Source organism: Thermobia domestica, chromosome 8 (assembly GCF_964235325.1).
Source record: "Thermobia domestica chromosome 8, izTheDome1.hap1.1, whole genome shotgun sequence".
NCBI lineage: Eukaryota > Metazoa > Arthropoda > Insecta > Zygentoma > Lepismatidae > Thermobia > Thermobia domestica.
The window spans coordinates 46,134,937-46,153,376 of NC_137461.1; the positions used below are offsets into that span (position 1 = coordinate 46,134,937).

The 18,440-nt window shown below is 35.1% G+C and overlaps 1 protein-coding gene across 3 annotated transcripts in view; it reads left to right on the forward strand.

Moving 5' to 3' along the window:
- Nucleotides 1–18,081, forward strand: part of LOC145692868 (uncharacterized) — a 31,113-nt gene extending 13,032 nt beyond the window's left edge. For all 3 annotated transcript variants that reach the window (XR_014132655.1, XM_081768398.1, XM_081768397.1), the window contains one exon: nucleotides 17,808–18,081. Coding sequence is in view for 1 of the 3 variants with exons in the window: in XM_081768398.1 (XP_081624524.1) it covers nucleotides 17,808–17,831 (24 nt within the window). In the remaining 2 variants the exon portion in view is untranslated. The remainder of the gene's footprint in view (nucleotides 1–17,807) is intronic.
- The last annotated feature ends 359 nt before the right edge of the window (nucleotides 18,082–18,440 follow it).

An 18,440-nucleotide genomic window follows, 5' to 3' on the forward strand; every position in this document is an offset into this window, starting at 1 on the left:
TCCTGTTGGTCTCACATAAATTTTATCAGGATTTAGTAACAGTCTTTGGAGTTGAACCGTAACTCCTCAACAGCTAATAGTCTTGATACCGCGTATGTTCACACATAATTTCGTAACGTGTACACTAATAAAAATATATACAGGGTATTTCAAAAGTCCCCTTACTACCCCTTTTAAAATCCGTATGGATGTATTTACATTGAACTTGATGTAGGAAACGTACAATAGGACAAACATTTTGGATGATGGTTCGCGGACGGCCGCCATCTTGAATTTCATTTTTTTTTATCTCAAACGATAGGTGGGTCACGTGATACATGACCTTAGGCTAGAATTTGCTTAAGATGTCAAATCTGAAATCAGATTTCATGTATCTTTATTTCATGAGAAGTTACGGACACCGACAATTGATGTTTACGAGTTACACAATGTGCTCCACATGTGCTCCGTGCTGGGCAGTGCATGTGTGAAGACGCCTCTCCCAATTGCTATAAACACGGAGCAGGGTAGGTGGGGAAATTTGCTCACAGGCAGTCATGATATGTTGCTCAAAATGACGAAGATCACGAATTTTCACACCATACACTGTAGACTTAATGTGCCCCCAAAGGTGGAAGTCCATTGGAGTGAGGTCTGGTGATCGGGCAGGCTATTCAACTGGCCCACAGCGACCAATCCATACCTCAGGAAATTGTTCATCCACGTACTAACGTACCCGGATGCCAAAGTGGGGAGGTGCACCGTCTTATTGAAAAACACTGAGAAATATACCATCTTCCGACAGCAGACCTGGCAGTATCTGATCCTGTAAAATCTCCAGATAACGTTCCGCAGTAAAATCTCCAGATAAAGTTTCATGAATGAGAAGAGGGCCGATAATTCGTGTCGTACATTTCCCAGTTTTTTTTTTTTTTTTTTTTTTCAATAAGACTTCCCACTTTGCCATCTGGGTGCCTCAGTACCTGGATGAACGATTTCCTGGGGCATGGATTGGTCGCCGTGGGCCAGTTGAAGGCCTGCTCGATCACTAGATCTCACTCCAATGGACTTCTATCTTTGGGGCACATTAAGGCTACGGTGTATGGTGTGAAGATTCGTGATCTTCGTCATGTTGAGCAACGTATCATGACTACCTGTGAGCAAATTTTCCCAGCTACCCTGCTCCGTGTCATAGCAATTGGGAGAGGCGTCTTCACACATGCATTGCCCAGCACGGAGCACATTGTGTAACAGGTAAACATCAATTGTCGTTGTCCAAAACTTCTCACAAAAAAAAAAAAGAAAAAAGAAAAAGAAAAGAAAGAAAGAAAAGAAAAGAAAAAAAGAAAGAAATCTAATTTCAGATTTGACATCCTGAGCAAATTCTAACCTAAGGTATCACATGACCCACCTATCGTTTGAAATAAAAAATTGAAATTTCAGATGGCGGCCGTCCGTGAACCATCATCCAAAAGGTTTATTCCTAGCCCAGTTGTATATTTCCTCATCAAATTCAATATGAATACATCCGTATGGATTGTAAAAGGGGTGGTAAGGGACTTTTGAAACACTCAGAATATTTAGTCACGCATCTTTTTCTAGACCAACTCATTTTGTAGGAAGCTAGTGCCCTACTTGTACTTCAGGTGTCGAACTAAACTAGTAAGATTACGAAAAAATGTAAAAGTTAAACAAACTTTGTCAAGGGAAATCAGGAAAAGTCAGAGAAAATAGTTTACAAAAATCTGTGGGAAGCCTGTTTAAATCTGCCAACCATGCTCACTACAAGGTCATACTATATCTAACCCGCCTCAGGACAGGGCGAAGCAGGACAGCTTTCGAAGCAATGCGTGTTTAAGGGTCAGGCGCGTTAGCCGAAGTGAATATGTCTATAAATGAAGATTTCTTTGTTTCAATATTTGCTATTAAGACTGCTTGTTCGAAGTAGTACCACTGTTCGTATCTGTGTAAGGATAATGATACGTTTTCTTTAAGTTTGCCAAAATAAATGATATTAGCACACAATACCCAGTATTTAGAAACATATACAGGGTATTCCAAAAGTCACAGATCATGATACATTAGAAATGTGTAATGTATCAGAGTAGCTCTACATTTTCCGCTCAGAGAGGTATCTTTACACAAATATGATCAATGGCTACTTTCAACTATGAGAAAAAGCAGACGTAATAGCAAATGTTGAAATGTAGAAATCTTCCTTTCTGTGTGTACCCACTTTCCATAACGCGCCTGCTTCCTATGGACGCACTGCTGAGGGAACCGTTAGGGGGCGTGTTGGCTCAGTGGTAGAGCGTTGACCTCTGGTGCTTGGGGTCCCGGGTTCGATCCCAGCCCCCCCCCCCAAGTGAACCTTGTGGTGCACAAACACCATGTGCGTGGGTTTCCTCAGGGTTCTCCCACTCTTCATTCCACCATTTCATTCATTACTCATCATCACCGTCTCCTTTAGCCTAACCGGCATGACCTTTTTTTGAGGGAGCCGTTCTGCTCGTCCCTTTCCTGATATGAATTACAGTACTAGCTTGTAAGGACCGACCAACAAGTTCATCGTTATGTTTGTTTGTAGAAATAGAAGAACGTCATCTCATCTAATGCACGTTCTTCTTACGTACAGATCTTCATATTGACTTGAATTTGATGTTCTGTAAAGTTGCATTGTATTTATACAATTCTGGTCACAAAAAGTGGACTGCCTTCCAGAAACTAAGTCCAAAAAGTTGAAACTAGATCCTTACGTCCCTCGGATCTTCTAACTAGGGAAATCTATTTTCCCTCCATTCTATTACAGAGCAATGTACGTATCCTCTCATAGAAATAGACCATCTAGACATTACCTCCAAGTAAATACTTGGGTGGCATGTAGAAAACAATTATAAAATATGACAATATACAGGGTGTCTGCAAAGTTCCGTGACATAGAGTAGGTGTTATTATCACAGTTACAACAAAGTGTAAGAGGGAAAACCGTCTCCAAATATGATGCTTTCAACGTAAACTGAAGGAATTTTTTAAATCTGACGAGTCGTTGTATGTATGTATGTATGTCCATCCATCCATAAATAAATAATGCGGGATTGAAGTCTGTGGAAAATACAACGTCAACAATAACAGAAACAAACGGAAAAATAATAGCCATGCGCTCTAGGTCTAATGAATTCGCTTGGATTCGCGTGTTAATGTTTATTTTTAACATGGTTCTTGTTCTATTTAGGCAAGCTCTTAAAAAAAAAAAAAAAAAGTAAATAAAGAATCTGCATTTTACTAACAAAGAGCATTCACCTTTGAATGCAAGAAATTTATGACTATATAACACTACTATGTAATACACAGGGAAGGCCAAAATTCAGGTGAAAGTCGTGTAACAGAAGTCTGTTGGGTGAGAGGTCCACATTGGCCATAGATAATGAATGGTGGTGGGGGAACCTAAAAAACACGTGACCACCACGACTGCCATCTTGAAGTGCACTATTTTGAATGTCACTTTATTTTTATTTATTTATTTATTTTGTTTCATTGGAAGGGAGGCATGCGCCACATGTAAGACTGTTTTTTGAATGCAATGCTCCAGTCCATTTTGTCATATCACTAACTGTTGATGAATTATGGCCTGTTTTATCGTTGCTGATTCCAATGACTGAACAATGGTGATGACGACCCAGAACGTATTGAGGTCATCCTGATCTGTGGAAGTCGCAGATCACGTATGGTGGCTGCGGAGTTTAATGTGCTATATCCCGAAAAAGAGGCCATATCTCACAATGGTGTGGCCAAACTCATCAGCAGATTCCAGGAGGCCGGTCCTGTGGACGACAGACATCGTAGTGGTTGTCCGAAAACGTCTACAGATGAGGAAACCACAGTCGCTGTCCTTCAGTAAAACCCTCAAACGTAGCACATGGCGTTTATCCCAGGAATGTGAAGTTATTCCAACGTCCATTCGGAGGATACTTTCCACTTTCAAGTGACACCCATACAAGATCCAACTTCACCAGCATCTCACAAAGGATGGTCCGGACCGTTGGGTGCAGTTCGCTGGGAGCTGAATCATGCGTCGGGGACCGACGGAGTAGTCACCACGCTCTCCGAATCTCGCGCCTCTCGTCAAAAAACAGTCTTACAAACGTATGCCGCATGCCTACTTTCCGATTAAAAAAATAAAATGATATTCAAAATTCCGGACTTCCAGATAGCGGTCGTGGTAGTCATGTGTTTTTTTAGACCTCCCCCCCCCCCAAATCGTTTATGGCCAAGATCTCTCTCGTGGCTAAGCGGTTTGTGTACGCGCCTTCTCCAGAAAGAACGTTCTGATAAGTATCATTATACGGTATATTTACAAAGTTAGGCCCGAAAAGGCCGGAGAAATATGGTTGTATATTTAAAAATTTACAAATCTAGCCTGGCCCGAACCCCCAGTGATCTATGCTTTGTAGGCCGAGACCTCTAAGACCAGCATCGATCAAGTATAATGATAATGAATTGTAAGGATAATGAATTTATTTGCTTTGGTTTGTTCCGAGCTTTAAGGTATAAGTGAAAATAAATTAAAAATAGATAAAGAAGAAACTAAGGCAATACCTGTATGGATAACAATAAGTAAATAAAATGTCATGATCTATTAGTACGGGACTGTATACTTACTTTTGGGCCACTCTGTATATACATTTTAAGCAATAGTATAATAATACACAAGTGAAAAACGTGGAACTGTGTATATCGGAGAGTCTTCCCCCCTATCCCTTAGGCGAAATCTGAAATGACTGCTGCGAGCAAGGGGAATCATTATGTAAGAAAATAAATAGTCGCTAAATTTTATCAATATTAAGAAGTGCCCTTTCTGCGTACAGGAAAGTGTAATACAAATAAAACCTGAAATTTGAGTATTGTTGAAATCGTTCTCCTTTTCCCCTTCAAATATGGATTTTTTTTTTTTTTTTTTTTTTTTTAATGCAGAATCATGTGTATGTAATGAATAGATTGTGTACCGGAGAGCACACCTCCAACTTAATCCAGTCCCAATGTTGAGTACTTTCGAAATAAAGAAAGAGAAATTTGAATATTTTATAAGTGCCCCTGACCCCCCCCCTTTTTTTTTTTTTTTTTTTTTTCATGGAGAGGATTTTCCAAAAAGTATTCCCTTACTTTGAAGATTTAATGTATCGAGTATTACACTTCCAACTTGAACATGCTTAGATTGGTCATTTTCTGAATAAAGAAAAGAAAATGTGTACATTGTAGAAATGAGTTATTTTCCATCTTTATAAGTAGAATTTTTAGGAATATTGAAACAGATACTTCCGTATTTTTAATTGAAGATTTATTTACCAGATTTCACACCTCCTATGTTAAATGAATCCTTACACTTTCAGAATAAAGGAAAGGAAGGAAATTTGAATATAGAAATCACCCCCTTAGGAGCAAAACTTTTTTGGAATGCTGAAACATATTTCATTACTTTTAATTAAAAACCAATATGCCAAATGCTACACCTCCAGGAATCTCCCCATTCGGCATTTTCTGAATAAAGAGAAAGAACTTTGAGTATTAGAGAAATGACTTCCCTTTCTTTCTTAGAAGCTAAGTTTCGAAAACGCTGAAACACGTATTTCCTTGTTTTAATTTACGAGTCTTGCTTCAGAGACGTTGAATGGCCTTCACGCTCCCCTGATTTATCACCATGCGATTATGTTTCCTATGAGCTATTTGAAGGATATGATCTCCCACCGACATCATACTATAAAGGAATCACTTTGTTTCCGTAAAATTCACTCCAGTGATTCAAGTAATCAGGAAGGAGTGGTTGGTGTATTTTAACGGGAGAGGGCATTAATACTCATTACAAACGTCGAACGGTTCTAGGAGTTACGTGTAAGCTGGTTGGTTGGTGATGAAGGAAGGAGTCCAAAATGTATGGCAAAAAGGAGCATCTCACGAGCTTTCATGTTAGAGATTTAAAATTTCAAATATGAAGTCCTTAAATAAACCAGCGTTTCAGAAAACTCTGCTTCTAAGGGGGAGGGGAGAAGGGGGAAATTTCTATAATTTTTTTAATATATAAAAACGAAATTGACATTGTCTCCCTTCACTAAAAAACGATTGAATTTTCGCTTCGGCTGAAATTTGTAAAGTAGTGAGTTAGACTTAAGCCAAGCAGGGTTTTTATAATTTCATTTTAATTCAAATATCTACCCTGAGGGAGGGAAAAGGGAGTTCAGTTATATATTTTTAAATATTTTGCACATATCTATTTTCCTTTATAAAAGTACTCTAGAGTTTTAAGAAATGCCTTTGAATCTTATACCATAAAGGAAAAATCTCAACCTACGGCAACTTCTTGCGGGAGAAAGCGGGCAACGTCTTAGGCAGCGAGCGTAGGTGGGGACCGATTTGACTCCCGGGATAAGGATTCAACCTCTACTAGGTGCCAACGACCTCCTTGGAGGGCTGATGGGCGGTTAAAGGTCAGGACACCATTTTGTCCTTGTTAGCGGTAACTGTCCTAAAAGGCGGATGAACCAGAAGGTGGTCAATGGCAAGGTGACGTGGAAATGAGAATATTATCATTTTTTTTTTTTTTAGAAGGGGAAAAAATGCAATGATGGTTCTTCGTAAAGTAAAATATTCCGTAGGTAAAATAGTTTCCCGTTCAGATCTCCGTGTGGGACTACTCCGGGGAAACTCATCAAAGGAGAAAATAATATTTTTCTCGCAGCATAGCAATCTGGAACGTAGACACTTGACGACGTGCAGATAAACTTGAAAATTTAAAGTGGAAGTGGATAAGTGTAAAGTGAACATAGTGGGTTAGAGTGAAGTGCGATGACCAGGAAAAGGTGAGACAGGATCGAAAAATTACACAATATTCTATTCAGTGGCGTTAAGGCTGTGAATGTGTTGCGTTACCAATGAGGTACGAAATAGCAAAACGCGTAACCAAAGTGGAATGCCGCAGTGGCCGTTTCATGTGTGTAAACGTACGTGCAAAACCAGTGGATATTGTGATAGTACAAGTGTATACGCCAACAACTGACCATGATGTTAATGAAGTAGAAATAATACATGATGAGATTAGTGACATCTCCCCCTCTTCTATTCTTCTTTCAAGATTCTTTCATCACTAATGTTCGTAACTATAACCTAGGTACCTCCTTAATTTCCAAGATTTTAGAATCCGAAAGAATAAAAAACAAAAGGATTAAATTTTGATAACCATAATTGTAGAAGAAATCGACCATGTTGCCTTAAGAAGACCAGATTTTAAAAATAATAATATAATTTAGAATTTTGAGCAAAGAAAGAAAAGAATATAAATTTCGAATGCGTTGCAAATATGGATGGAGTTGAGGATCCCTTCTGAGATACTTCTTTCATCGTGTTCGTGGTTAGTTAGTTAGTTTCGAACTTCAGTCGATACCTAAATAAAACAAAGTTACCAACACATGTAGATACTCAAAAAGTAAACAAAAATTCTCGGAACACCTTGGCAGTAACTAATGATACAATAAGATTGTAAACATCACTTAAACCTAGAGCACTTAAATTACATCAGAGGCGAAGGCAATGTCTGATTTTTATTGTAAGACAAATAAAATAGATTAAAATATGGGGTGTATAACATTTTATTACATAAAATGAGAGAAATAGAAAAAAAACAGATAAAAAACTAACAAATAAATTCGTATACATTGATTAGAGCCTGTCTATCTCAGGCGTGCCCTCGGAAAATATGCGAAATGTACTTTGGCCCCACCCCCGCCAACCTCTGAGGGATGAAACCCTCCCTTTGCTTAGGGAAAAGAAGTGAGTGACTAGAGCTGTGTTTGCCAATTTGTCATTCAGTCGTTTGGTCTTAACGAGTGAAGATCGTGGGCTACTTAAAATGGCGAACAACACAGAGCACAGCGAAGTTCGTGAAATAATTCATTGTGATAACGCTTCTGAATCCAACAGTTGAAAGATCTTGGTCGCAGCAACTTGTCTTTCCTCTTTCCAGGGAGGTACGGGAAAACACACATCGACAGTAGCGCCAGAAGGGACACAGTTGAAAAAGAAAGGCTCTAATTATAATAATATATATATTATTATTGTTTATATTTCAAACGGAATTAACTGAAACACCGACTTCAGTGCAGAGATTCAAATATTCATATACATTTTTGGAATACCCTTTAATATTCTTTACATATTATCAATATATTCTTAAAAATCACTTTGTCCCAACTCTTAATTTTTCTATTCTACATCGTCCTTTCACTGCTTAGGACTCGAAAAAAAAGATAGTATTCCACAAACTTTAATGCAACTTAAATGTTTAAAAAATAGAATAAAAAAGTGTAGACTAAATTTAGATAATTTGTTTTGTAATTAAAATAGATAATTTCGATTCGTCCATATCGAATGTAATTTTATTTGATTTGTCCAGTATAATACTTAAGATGTTGTAAAGTCATATTACTCGATAGTATCTCCTGACAAAAGCAGCGATACGTCGCAGTTAACTTTCCTAGCCCTATTCGCTGTAAAATTTGAAAATATTTTGTTACTATTAGGGACTGATATTATTTTCACTTTAGAAACACAATCAATGAAAGTAGTTAAGGAAAACTTTACTGGGATGGAAAAACTTTATAATGAATGATTTTGTATGTCTGAAACTTAGTTATAGCATATCATCACTTCAGTGAAGAAGATACTACTGAACGTTGAAAATTAAATACTTTGGAATTCAAAATAGCTTGAAACTGATTACGTTGTAAGTAACTTAGTCAAAATTTCCACTTCTCGTGCTTTAAATACATATTCACTAAGGTAATATGAAATTTTAAAAAATGTTGAAGATATCCAAAGATGGGTAAGTAGTTTTATTGCGCCGTTCTCCTTACTTAACTTCCATGAAATATAATCGAAATCCATGCCAATGAAACTTGAAGATTGAAATATTATGATACTGTTTTGCTTTGGCTAACTCGAGATCCAAAATAATCATATCTAGTCTCTGATTTAATAGCGTTGTTTTATGAATAATTTTATACTTTGTGTGAAATACAAGTAACCTTCTCTTTTCAATTTAATTTCACAAATTTTCTTTAGTTACAAACAAAATGACTCGACCTTATGGCATAAGAGCATTTCATTTCGTTATTAATTACAAAAACAATTCGTTAATTGGAAACTGTTAAAGTTTAATGAATGCAGTACTGGAAAGGGATCTGACTTTACAAAATGTGTAAAGTTTCATTTAATTTATATATTTACAATAAATGCAGAGCGATGACTATAGTCGAGAAAGCAAAGACATCGTAGTAGGAAATTCGAGAAACTCACTAAGATCACGACCTATCTTTACAATACTTCGAGTACAACGAAGATAAAAATAAAAAAGTCTACTCATAAAAGCCCCATCTCCAAGGAAGCACAATAATTTTACAGTTATTTCTTTGTATATATAAATCTTCACTGTTGAATAAACTTTTACAATAGGAGCCTAAAGCTCATTCGTAGAAATACATAAAGTCGTAGCATTTATGCTTTATCTTTCGTGACTATAAACATAGGGTGTTTCTAAAAGGACCTACAATCTATGAAGTGCTATTTCTTCATATAAATCTAATTTCTATCTAGTCTAATTAGTCTAGTCTAGCATTTCTATTAGTCTAGTCTATTATCTAGTCTAATTTCCATCTTCATATAAATAAAAATTCAATTAAGTGTTATAAACTCAAGATCTCTGGTCGACCCTGTCGGACACCCTATAGTTTTTTTTTATGAAGTAAACATCATTCTCTATTGAACATATAGTTTCGCAAACCACAAAGTCAACTTGATGTGTAACCACATTTATAAACACAATAAAATATCTTTTCAGTCTTAAAAGTAATTCTCAGTTTCTCCGGCGAGACTGTTACGTGAATATAATTTATCTTAATCCTTTAATTAATGACTGGATATCCAAAATTTAAGTTATTTAATTTTAAATTCTCTTTTTAACAGTTTTAATGTTCGCGTGTAAATGTAATTTAAAACAGAATTAATGGGAAGAAAGTTATTAAAGCGGATAAAATTAGGGAAGGGACAAAACAAAATAGAAGATTAGAAGAAAATAAATTTTTTTAAAATTATGCCCTGCTAAGTAGGTCCAGTACCTGTAAGTTCTGCTTAAAAATATTTACCAGGGCATACTGCTGGTAAATAAATAAATAAAAATATTCAATATTTCAGCTCTTAGCCGTCATCAGGACATAAAAATATTCAATATTTCAGCTCTTAGCCGTCATCAGGACATCTTCATTATGGATACTCTTGCTTTTATTAATATCTTGTAAATCATAAATCTCGTAAGAATAATTCTAAAGCAGGGAAAATTTCCAAATCGTGGTTCGGTCTCCACGAGCCGCTTCCAGTATGGTTCCTCTTCCAGCACCAATTCTTTCGAAGAATGAAATGAAATTTTTGAGTTTTACGTCCCACGGTTATGCCGACTAGGCTAAAGGAGACGGTGATGTTGAGTAATGAATGAAAGAATGGAATGAAGAAAGTGGGAGGAAACGGGAGAACCCCGAGGAAACTCACGCACACGGTGCTTGTCCACCACAAGGTTCATTTGGCGGGAGCAAGGTTTGAACCCGGGACCCCAAGCACCAGAGATGTACGCTCTACCACTGAGCCACCACCGTCCCACCAATACTTTCGAGTTCACGCGAAAAAGGGAGAGGGAGATCGTAGAATACAACAACAAAACTTCCTTAAAATTGGTTAATCTTAAGAGATTAATGTAGATCTTGTAATACGGTAAAAGGATAGGATAGAGTAGTTTCTTTTTCATTTGATATTTGTATCTTGAAACATCATATATGGTGGAGCGTTGCTGCATAATATCTCGCATGCTCGGAGTTTATCTTCTAAGTGTCTTGCTGGAGAAGTTATGCATTTTGCCCCCTCACAGATAAGCTAAGTCATGCCTCTAACGTCAGCGAATGAGGAAGTACTTGACACCAATCTGAAAACGAGTTACGTAAGGGGCAGGACTTGTTGACATACTTTCACGTGTTTTTTCCTTGTTTGCTCCCTTTTGGTCTCTGGGTGCGAAATGGTATGCACTTGATGACATGATTGCAAAATTATTGCAAGGTATTTTCCTTGTTTACCACCTCTCTTTTTATGTGGGTGCACATAACTGACAAATTGACATGTTTCGCTTTTAACGTTTTGATGTCAGCAATCATATGCTAACATGTGGACGTCTAATGCTATTTGAAAACATAACACTTTGTACCAGGTTGGCAACACTGACAGCCCTCAAATATTAGTTTCATTCTCTGTGTTAGTGTAAATGTATTTGCACAGGCATAATTCAATTGATTGTATTATTCCTGTAATATTGAACATTTGCATTCACTTTCCCATAGTGAGCCATTGGAGGGACTCGACATTTGAACACCCTCTATCTCGGAAACAAAGCGGGATCGGGCACCCATGTTTATAGGAACATTTTTACGTATTTGGATGTCGGCAATCACCTCGTCAGCTTTGGCCATGCATTTATATTACATCCTGTGTATATATATATATATATATATATATATATATATAGACCAGAAAAAAAGAGACAGGGGGATGTAAAAGAAATTTTGAGTAAGGTATGGGATTTAGAGGGTAAGGAGATATGTGCAGTTAGGGAGGAGAAGGATGAGAAAGATGAAAGAAAAAAGAAGAAGTAGAGAAGGAGGTCGAAGTGATTGTGGGGATTTAAAAAAAAATTGGAAAAAATGAAATATTTGTGTATATAAATATTAATAAATTCTTAATGTTTAGTGGGTGAAAGAAAATGTTTTTTTTTTTCTGCGTTTTTCAATCTTTCTAAATTCCACAAGTGATATGATACTTGTGCAGCTTAATTATTTTCAATGAAAAACCCAGATTGCTGATTATTAAATGGATGGATGAGTTCTTGAAGGAAAAGTGATTCTTAATAAACACTGAGGCTATATCAGACAGGTACCTATTGCTGAATGTAAAAATGCGAACCACTGGTAATATGGGACATATACACACCTAATACTCTCTGATGAAAGTCCGAATCACGTGTGCTGCAATGAAACACAAGCTTGTGTGAAGGAGATGTCTTTTTTTCACAGAAATAAGTTAAGAAAATGGTAGCAGAAAATCTTCGATGAAAATTTTTATTTTTATAAGTTGCAGGGTCCTACTTGTAATCAGAAAAATCATGCTAAGTATTTTGAAAATTTGAAAAACGTCTGGGAGGATGATGCTGAAAGAACACAATAGTAATCTTTGAAAATAAATTATGTAGGATCTTAGAAGGAAGATATGCACATTAAGGGTAGACTTGAATCTTTGTTTTATAGTGAGAAAATAAATTACAATTGATTCCTGATGTTATAATATGTCTTAAAATATATGGATAATACATAGACCCCTTTTGAATGGTGAATACTAGTAGTTCATAACTTAACTTTTCAGATTAACGTCACACGATTATGCCCTTTTAGGGTAACCTTATAAAGATTCCCTTCATGAAGCTCATTTAAAAATTTAAAGCTAGTGAATGATGATATAAGAATATGGGAGGGACGCAGAGAAAAACGATGAACACGATTTTATTGAAAAGAAATTAACTTCAGCGGGGATTGAATCAGGGTCTTCACATATCAGACGCAAGCGCCCCACTAGTGAGCTATTATACCGCACACCCTTATAAGATATATTCATCTACTTAAATGATTTTTAAAATATATATATATATATATATATACATCTAGGAATTTCACCTGAAGACTAACATGTTTATAAAATACAAATTATTATGCGCTTCTTGTTAAAAAGGCATCGTAACACCGCTGTTTGTTTTGAAAAGTGTATATATTTCTATTGCAAGAGCTGTCTCGTCTCGTATTTCATGAAGAAAATTTTCTCAAGTTCAGTTGATTTTTCACTTCAATGTCTTATTCAGTATCGAGGGTATATGATACGAGCCGTATATTTAGAAGAGTTGAATTATTTGAATAAAGTTTTGTATATATATATATATATATATATATATAATATGCTCTCTAAATCATATATCGTCAGCAGCAGAAATTAAAGGCGGGTCTCTAACTTAACTGCTTAAGCGAAATGAATTGAATATTGATATATATATGAATGAAACAGAATAATTGTACTTCAGTTGAGTTTACGTTTTCTCTTGTATTCAGCACGGACGCTCTGCGAAACATGAACCTACAGCGTAAGGTTCAATCCGAGGGATATAACCTTTAAATTGGAAATTAAATCCGATTTTCTCAAAGCAAAGCAGAGCTATGCGTAACCTTTCCACGCTGAACCTTTTTATAAACATGATTTCAAAGTACTAATAAATTAAACCTTCCAGAAGGATTACCATATTAGGGTATATCAGAGATTTGTATGCACGAACATTTATAAATTGAACTTTATTCTTTCAAGAGTAAAATGCTAGCGCTGAATTTAAAGAAGCCATTGTAGATTTGTTTTTTCAGAATCAGGATTGAAGATTTTTCAGTTTTTTCCATAAATTATATGATTAGCCAAATTCAGGAAATAAATACGGTATTTGTCTTTGGAAATAGTGCAAAATAAAGATAATTCCCTAGGTAAACCTGCATTGTAACTTCCTTATAATATTCCAGTGTAGAATTTTCACAAAGTATTTACCGTTGTACCTCATAAAGAAGAATAAGAAAAGCATTACACACACAATTATAACATAAATAGTAACATCTATATATTAAAATGATGCGTTTATATGCTTGTCCGCAATCCTTTCGAGAATGGGATCTTGAAAACCACAAGTGTTAGGAACGTGCCGTTTTCAATGACAAATTCCAAATTTTGTGTAGATTATCCAGTTCACATTTAAATTTTCAACATTTTAGGGATCGTTTTGTGCACATAAGATTAACATTGTTGCAGACGAAAACTGTGGTTTTAGGTAAGCAGTACAGAGGTTACATATAGTGGGTTGATGGACATTGCACACGCTGTGGTTAAATCTGAATGGTAAAACCTATTGCATCCTGGGAACTTGAAGGATCTCAAGAAGCGCAATGAGGCGTACTCGGACGGATAAGGAAATGAACTGAATCTTTGAGTTTTACTTCCCACGCTTATGTCAGCTAGGCTAAAGGAGGCGATCATGATGAGAAATGAATGAAATGAACAAAGTGGGAGGGAACCCAGAGAAAAAAACACGCACACGATATTGTCAACCATAAACTCACATAACCGGAGATCGAATCAAAGACCCCTTGGATCAGAGACCATCGCTCTATCACTGAGTCACCGTGCCCTCACATATAAATTATATCGCTGACTACTTGTTGTTTACCTCTGTGGAATATGTGTTACATCTGTTTTTTCAGAAAAAGAAGAAATTTCATTGAAGACACTTAAGGCGGCAGACTACTAAATATTTTTGAAAAACTAATGTTTTCTTTTCCCAATTTTTCGTAAGTGGAAAGAGGTAATGAAATGTAACTTACTACAATAATAGATAATGTTATTCTACACCCGAAAATACGAATCGGAAGAATTTTTAGTGTTGCCATCCATAGAAATTACAGTGTGACCAGAATTTGAATTACTCAAAAATCTAGGTAAAGGCAACGACTAGAAAAATGAACTCAACGGTAATTGATGACATATCATGCTGTCTACCTTTCTTGTTTACTGCTTTTTAAATAACATTTCTATTTATTTTATAAAACTTACATAAATTATTACAAAATAAATAAGTTATTACAAAATAAGTAGAAACATTTTTAAAAAGTAGTAAACAAGAAAGGTAGACAGCATGATAAGTCATCAATTACCGTTGAGTTCATTTTTCTAGTCGCTGCCTTTATGTAGATTTTTGAGTAATTCAAATTCTGATCACACTGTAATTTCTATGGATGGCAACACTGAAAATTCTTCCGATTCGTATTTTCGGGTGTAGAATAACATTATCTATTATTGTAGTAAGTTACATTTTATTACCTCTTTCCACTTACGAAAAACGGGCAAAAGAAAAATTATTAGTTTTTCAAAAACATTTAGTAGTCTACCCCCTTAAATAGGAGTACTTTTTTCAGTGAGATATAGCAGACTTTTATGAGATTTTTTTTCTTTCATTTATCCGTAAAAAAAATAAATTCCAGTTTCATGAGCAAGATCCTGAGACGAATATTCGGGCTCAAGAAGTACGGGAATGGAGAATGGGAGAAACTTCATAACGAGGAAGTACATAATTTATGGTTTACCAAAATTGTTAGGGTCATCAAATTTAGGAGGTTCACGTAGGCAAGTCATGTATTCATATAGGAAGACATATGATTCACAGAGCATATATAATACAATTTTATTCAAATAATTTAACTCCTAAATAAATGTACGGCTCGTGTCATATACTCTCGGTACTGAATAGGACATTGAAATGAAAAATCAACTGAACTTAAGAAAATTTTATTTATGAAAAACGAGACACGACAGCTGTTCCAATAGAAATATACACACTTTTCAAGACGAAACAGTGGTGTTACGATGCCTTTTTCACAAGAAGCACATAATAATTTGTATTTTATAAACATGTTAGTCTTCAGTTGAGATTCCTAGCTTGTATTTTTTTATATATATATATATATATATATATATATATATATATATATATATATATATATATATTAAAAATCATTTAAGTAAACGATCATATAAGGGTGTAGGGTGTAATAACTCACTAGTGGGGCGCTTGTGTCTGATATGGGAAGACCCTGATTCAATCCCCGCTGAAGTAAATTTCTTTTCAATAAAATCGTGTTCATGATTTTTGTCTGCGTTCCTCCCATATTTTTATATCATCATTCACTAGCTTTAAATTTTTAAATGAGCTTCATGAAGGGAATCTTTATAAGGTAACCGTAAAAGGGCATAATCGTGTGACGTTAATCTGAAAAGTGAAGTTAATGAACTTCTGGTATTCACCATTCAAAAGGGTCTATGTATTATCCATATATTTAAGGCATATTATAAGATCAGGACCCAATCATAAATTATTTTCCCACTGTAAAACAAAGATTCAAGTCTACCCTTAATGTGCTTATCTTCCCTCTAATTTGGCAACAATGCATTATGGTGTTCTGCGCAAGTTTCTTATCAAAATCTATTTCCTTAAATATAATTTAATATTTAAATAAAATGTGAAACAACACGAAAAACGGTCAAACAATATATCTATTTCTTAATAACATCGTTACTTCGAAATACTTTACACATACAAATAAACATTTCATAAAATTGAGCACTTCTAGTAAGATCTGACAGCAAGTGCCATCTTGTGTTCTCATTGTAAAACGAATCAAATATTTTCTTTTATTTGTTACCTTTTTCGATATCAGAAGATACAACCAAATGAATCAGTGTCTTGGAGCTCAATCAACTTTATCTTATAGTACAATATTTATAATATGTAACGTTTCATTGCGCAGTAGTTAAGGGAATGAGCTAAAATATATACTGACTTCCGGGTAGTGATCCACCTTAAGTTAAAGAATAATATTATTAGTTTAAGGGTGCACCCAGAAAACTTTGCCAGGGTGCGGTGAGATAAAAATACTAAACATGTCCGCACAGAGCACAACATGTATGTAAGCTACAAAGTGGATGTACCGATAAATGTTTGGGGGTGTGGAAAACAAACACACGAAATGTGGGTATAAAGAAATTAGATTAAAAATATACCGATTCGTAACGCGAACTGTGTAAATATATTTAAGAGATAGAATAAATACAAAGTAGTGTAAATAGATGTGATTTATTTAGTCCACTTGTGAACTGTGGCATAATTCTTTTAGGGAATTAAAATGTTTTCTGAGGTTTTTATATGTATGGAGAATAATGTCATTACACTATTTGGGAAAGGGAAGGAGGGAAGTAAGAAACAAGTGGTGAAGTGTTTTGTCTCCTATACATTAGGTACCAAGGAAATTCTCATTCAGCTACCCTGAAAATGATTTGTATACTTCGACTAAGTTTTACCTACTAGGAATTGATCCCGGGACCACTTGCACCGAAGGGGAGAGCATTAGCGCATCATTATACACGTATTTAGGTGGAAAAAATATCTTTGTACTCTATTTGTTACCAATTTAATAAAATTTTAAATCATAGTTGCTATAGGTGGCTTGCTTATTAATGTAAAGTAGTCATTGAAAGTATTTGAATCACATTAGCTGTTGTCGAAAATGATACTTCCTTTTTAACGTATAAAGGCGCAGACGCTAAACGGTTAACCATGAGAACCCTATTTGTTGAATAAGGTTGCTGGAGAAGTTAACAAAATACACTGTTTTCCACAAATTCGAGTGGGTGGAGATCAAATTATGTTGACTTGTAAGGATATATTTTAAAACTTCTTGAAAATGTAGAACATCTATTACTTGTATAGTATTTTCTTAAAAAGATTTATCCTTAAAATGTGGGACGATCCACGGGCGAGGTATTTCATTTATTTGTCGTGAAACGCTACATCGTTTTTATCAGAATAGAATCTAAAATTGTGGCTCTTGTATTTTCTTAGAAATGATATCGATAGTTATAAAACTGAATGCATAGATTTGTGAGAGAAAGGAAAATTAGGGAGATGATTGAAAAATATCAGTGTCTTACTTATAAGGATATTACTAGTACACTCTTTGCTTAATAATAATAATAATAATTATAGCAGTAATAATAGTTTATTACTCTGTATACGTTTGAAAATATTTGTTACTGATAATCCTTTACTGTTTTCTTTATAGGATGAATTAGTGCAAATGATGTAAAAAATGGGAGAGATTGAATTGATGAACTAGCTTGAAGAAAGACATACTAAACAAACCAGTATTACGTACATGGCATAGTTCAATTAAAGTTGCCAATGCGAAATGTCCACATAATAAGGATGTTTATCCTCGTTTACATATTTATGAATTTTGTATAAATTTAATGAATGTATATATTGACAATAATGTAGAAGATGTTCAGGAAATATTGGAATTACTAAATTACTATAAAATGAAATTTTGTAAATACTTGTATATATTGGGGGGAAATAAAAAATTACAATAAGGAATTACAGAAATTCGTTGTTTTATTCCATAAATATTCCCTATATTTCTATTAGTATTTGTAGAAGAAAAAGTGAAGGTTTTAGGTTTTGCAAGAAGTGTACAAAGGGAAAACTGTTCTTGTGTTTGACAGTCTTTTGATTCTTAACCTGAAGGGTAAAAATCTTCGTTGAGTCTCAAAATAAGTTCCCAGGTTGAAAGTGTCATTTTGAGCTGTAGTACAGAGTGACCATTTTTTCCCTCTTTGGTTTCTTTCTGAATACTGGTTCTTCTTTTAAAAAGGAGAATTATAAGCCTTGCCATTTCTAACACTAAGCTATTGTA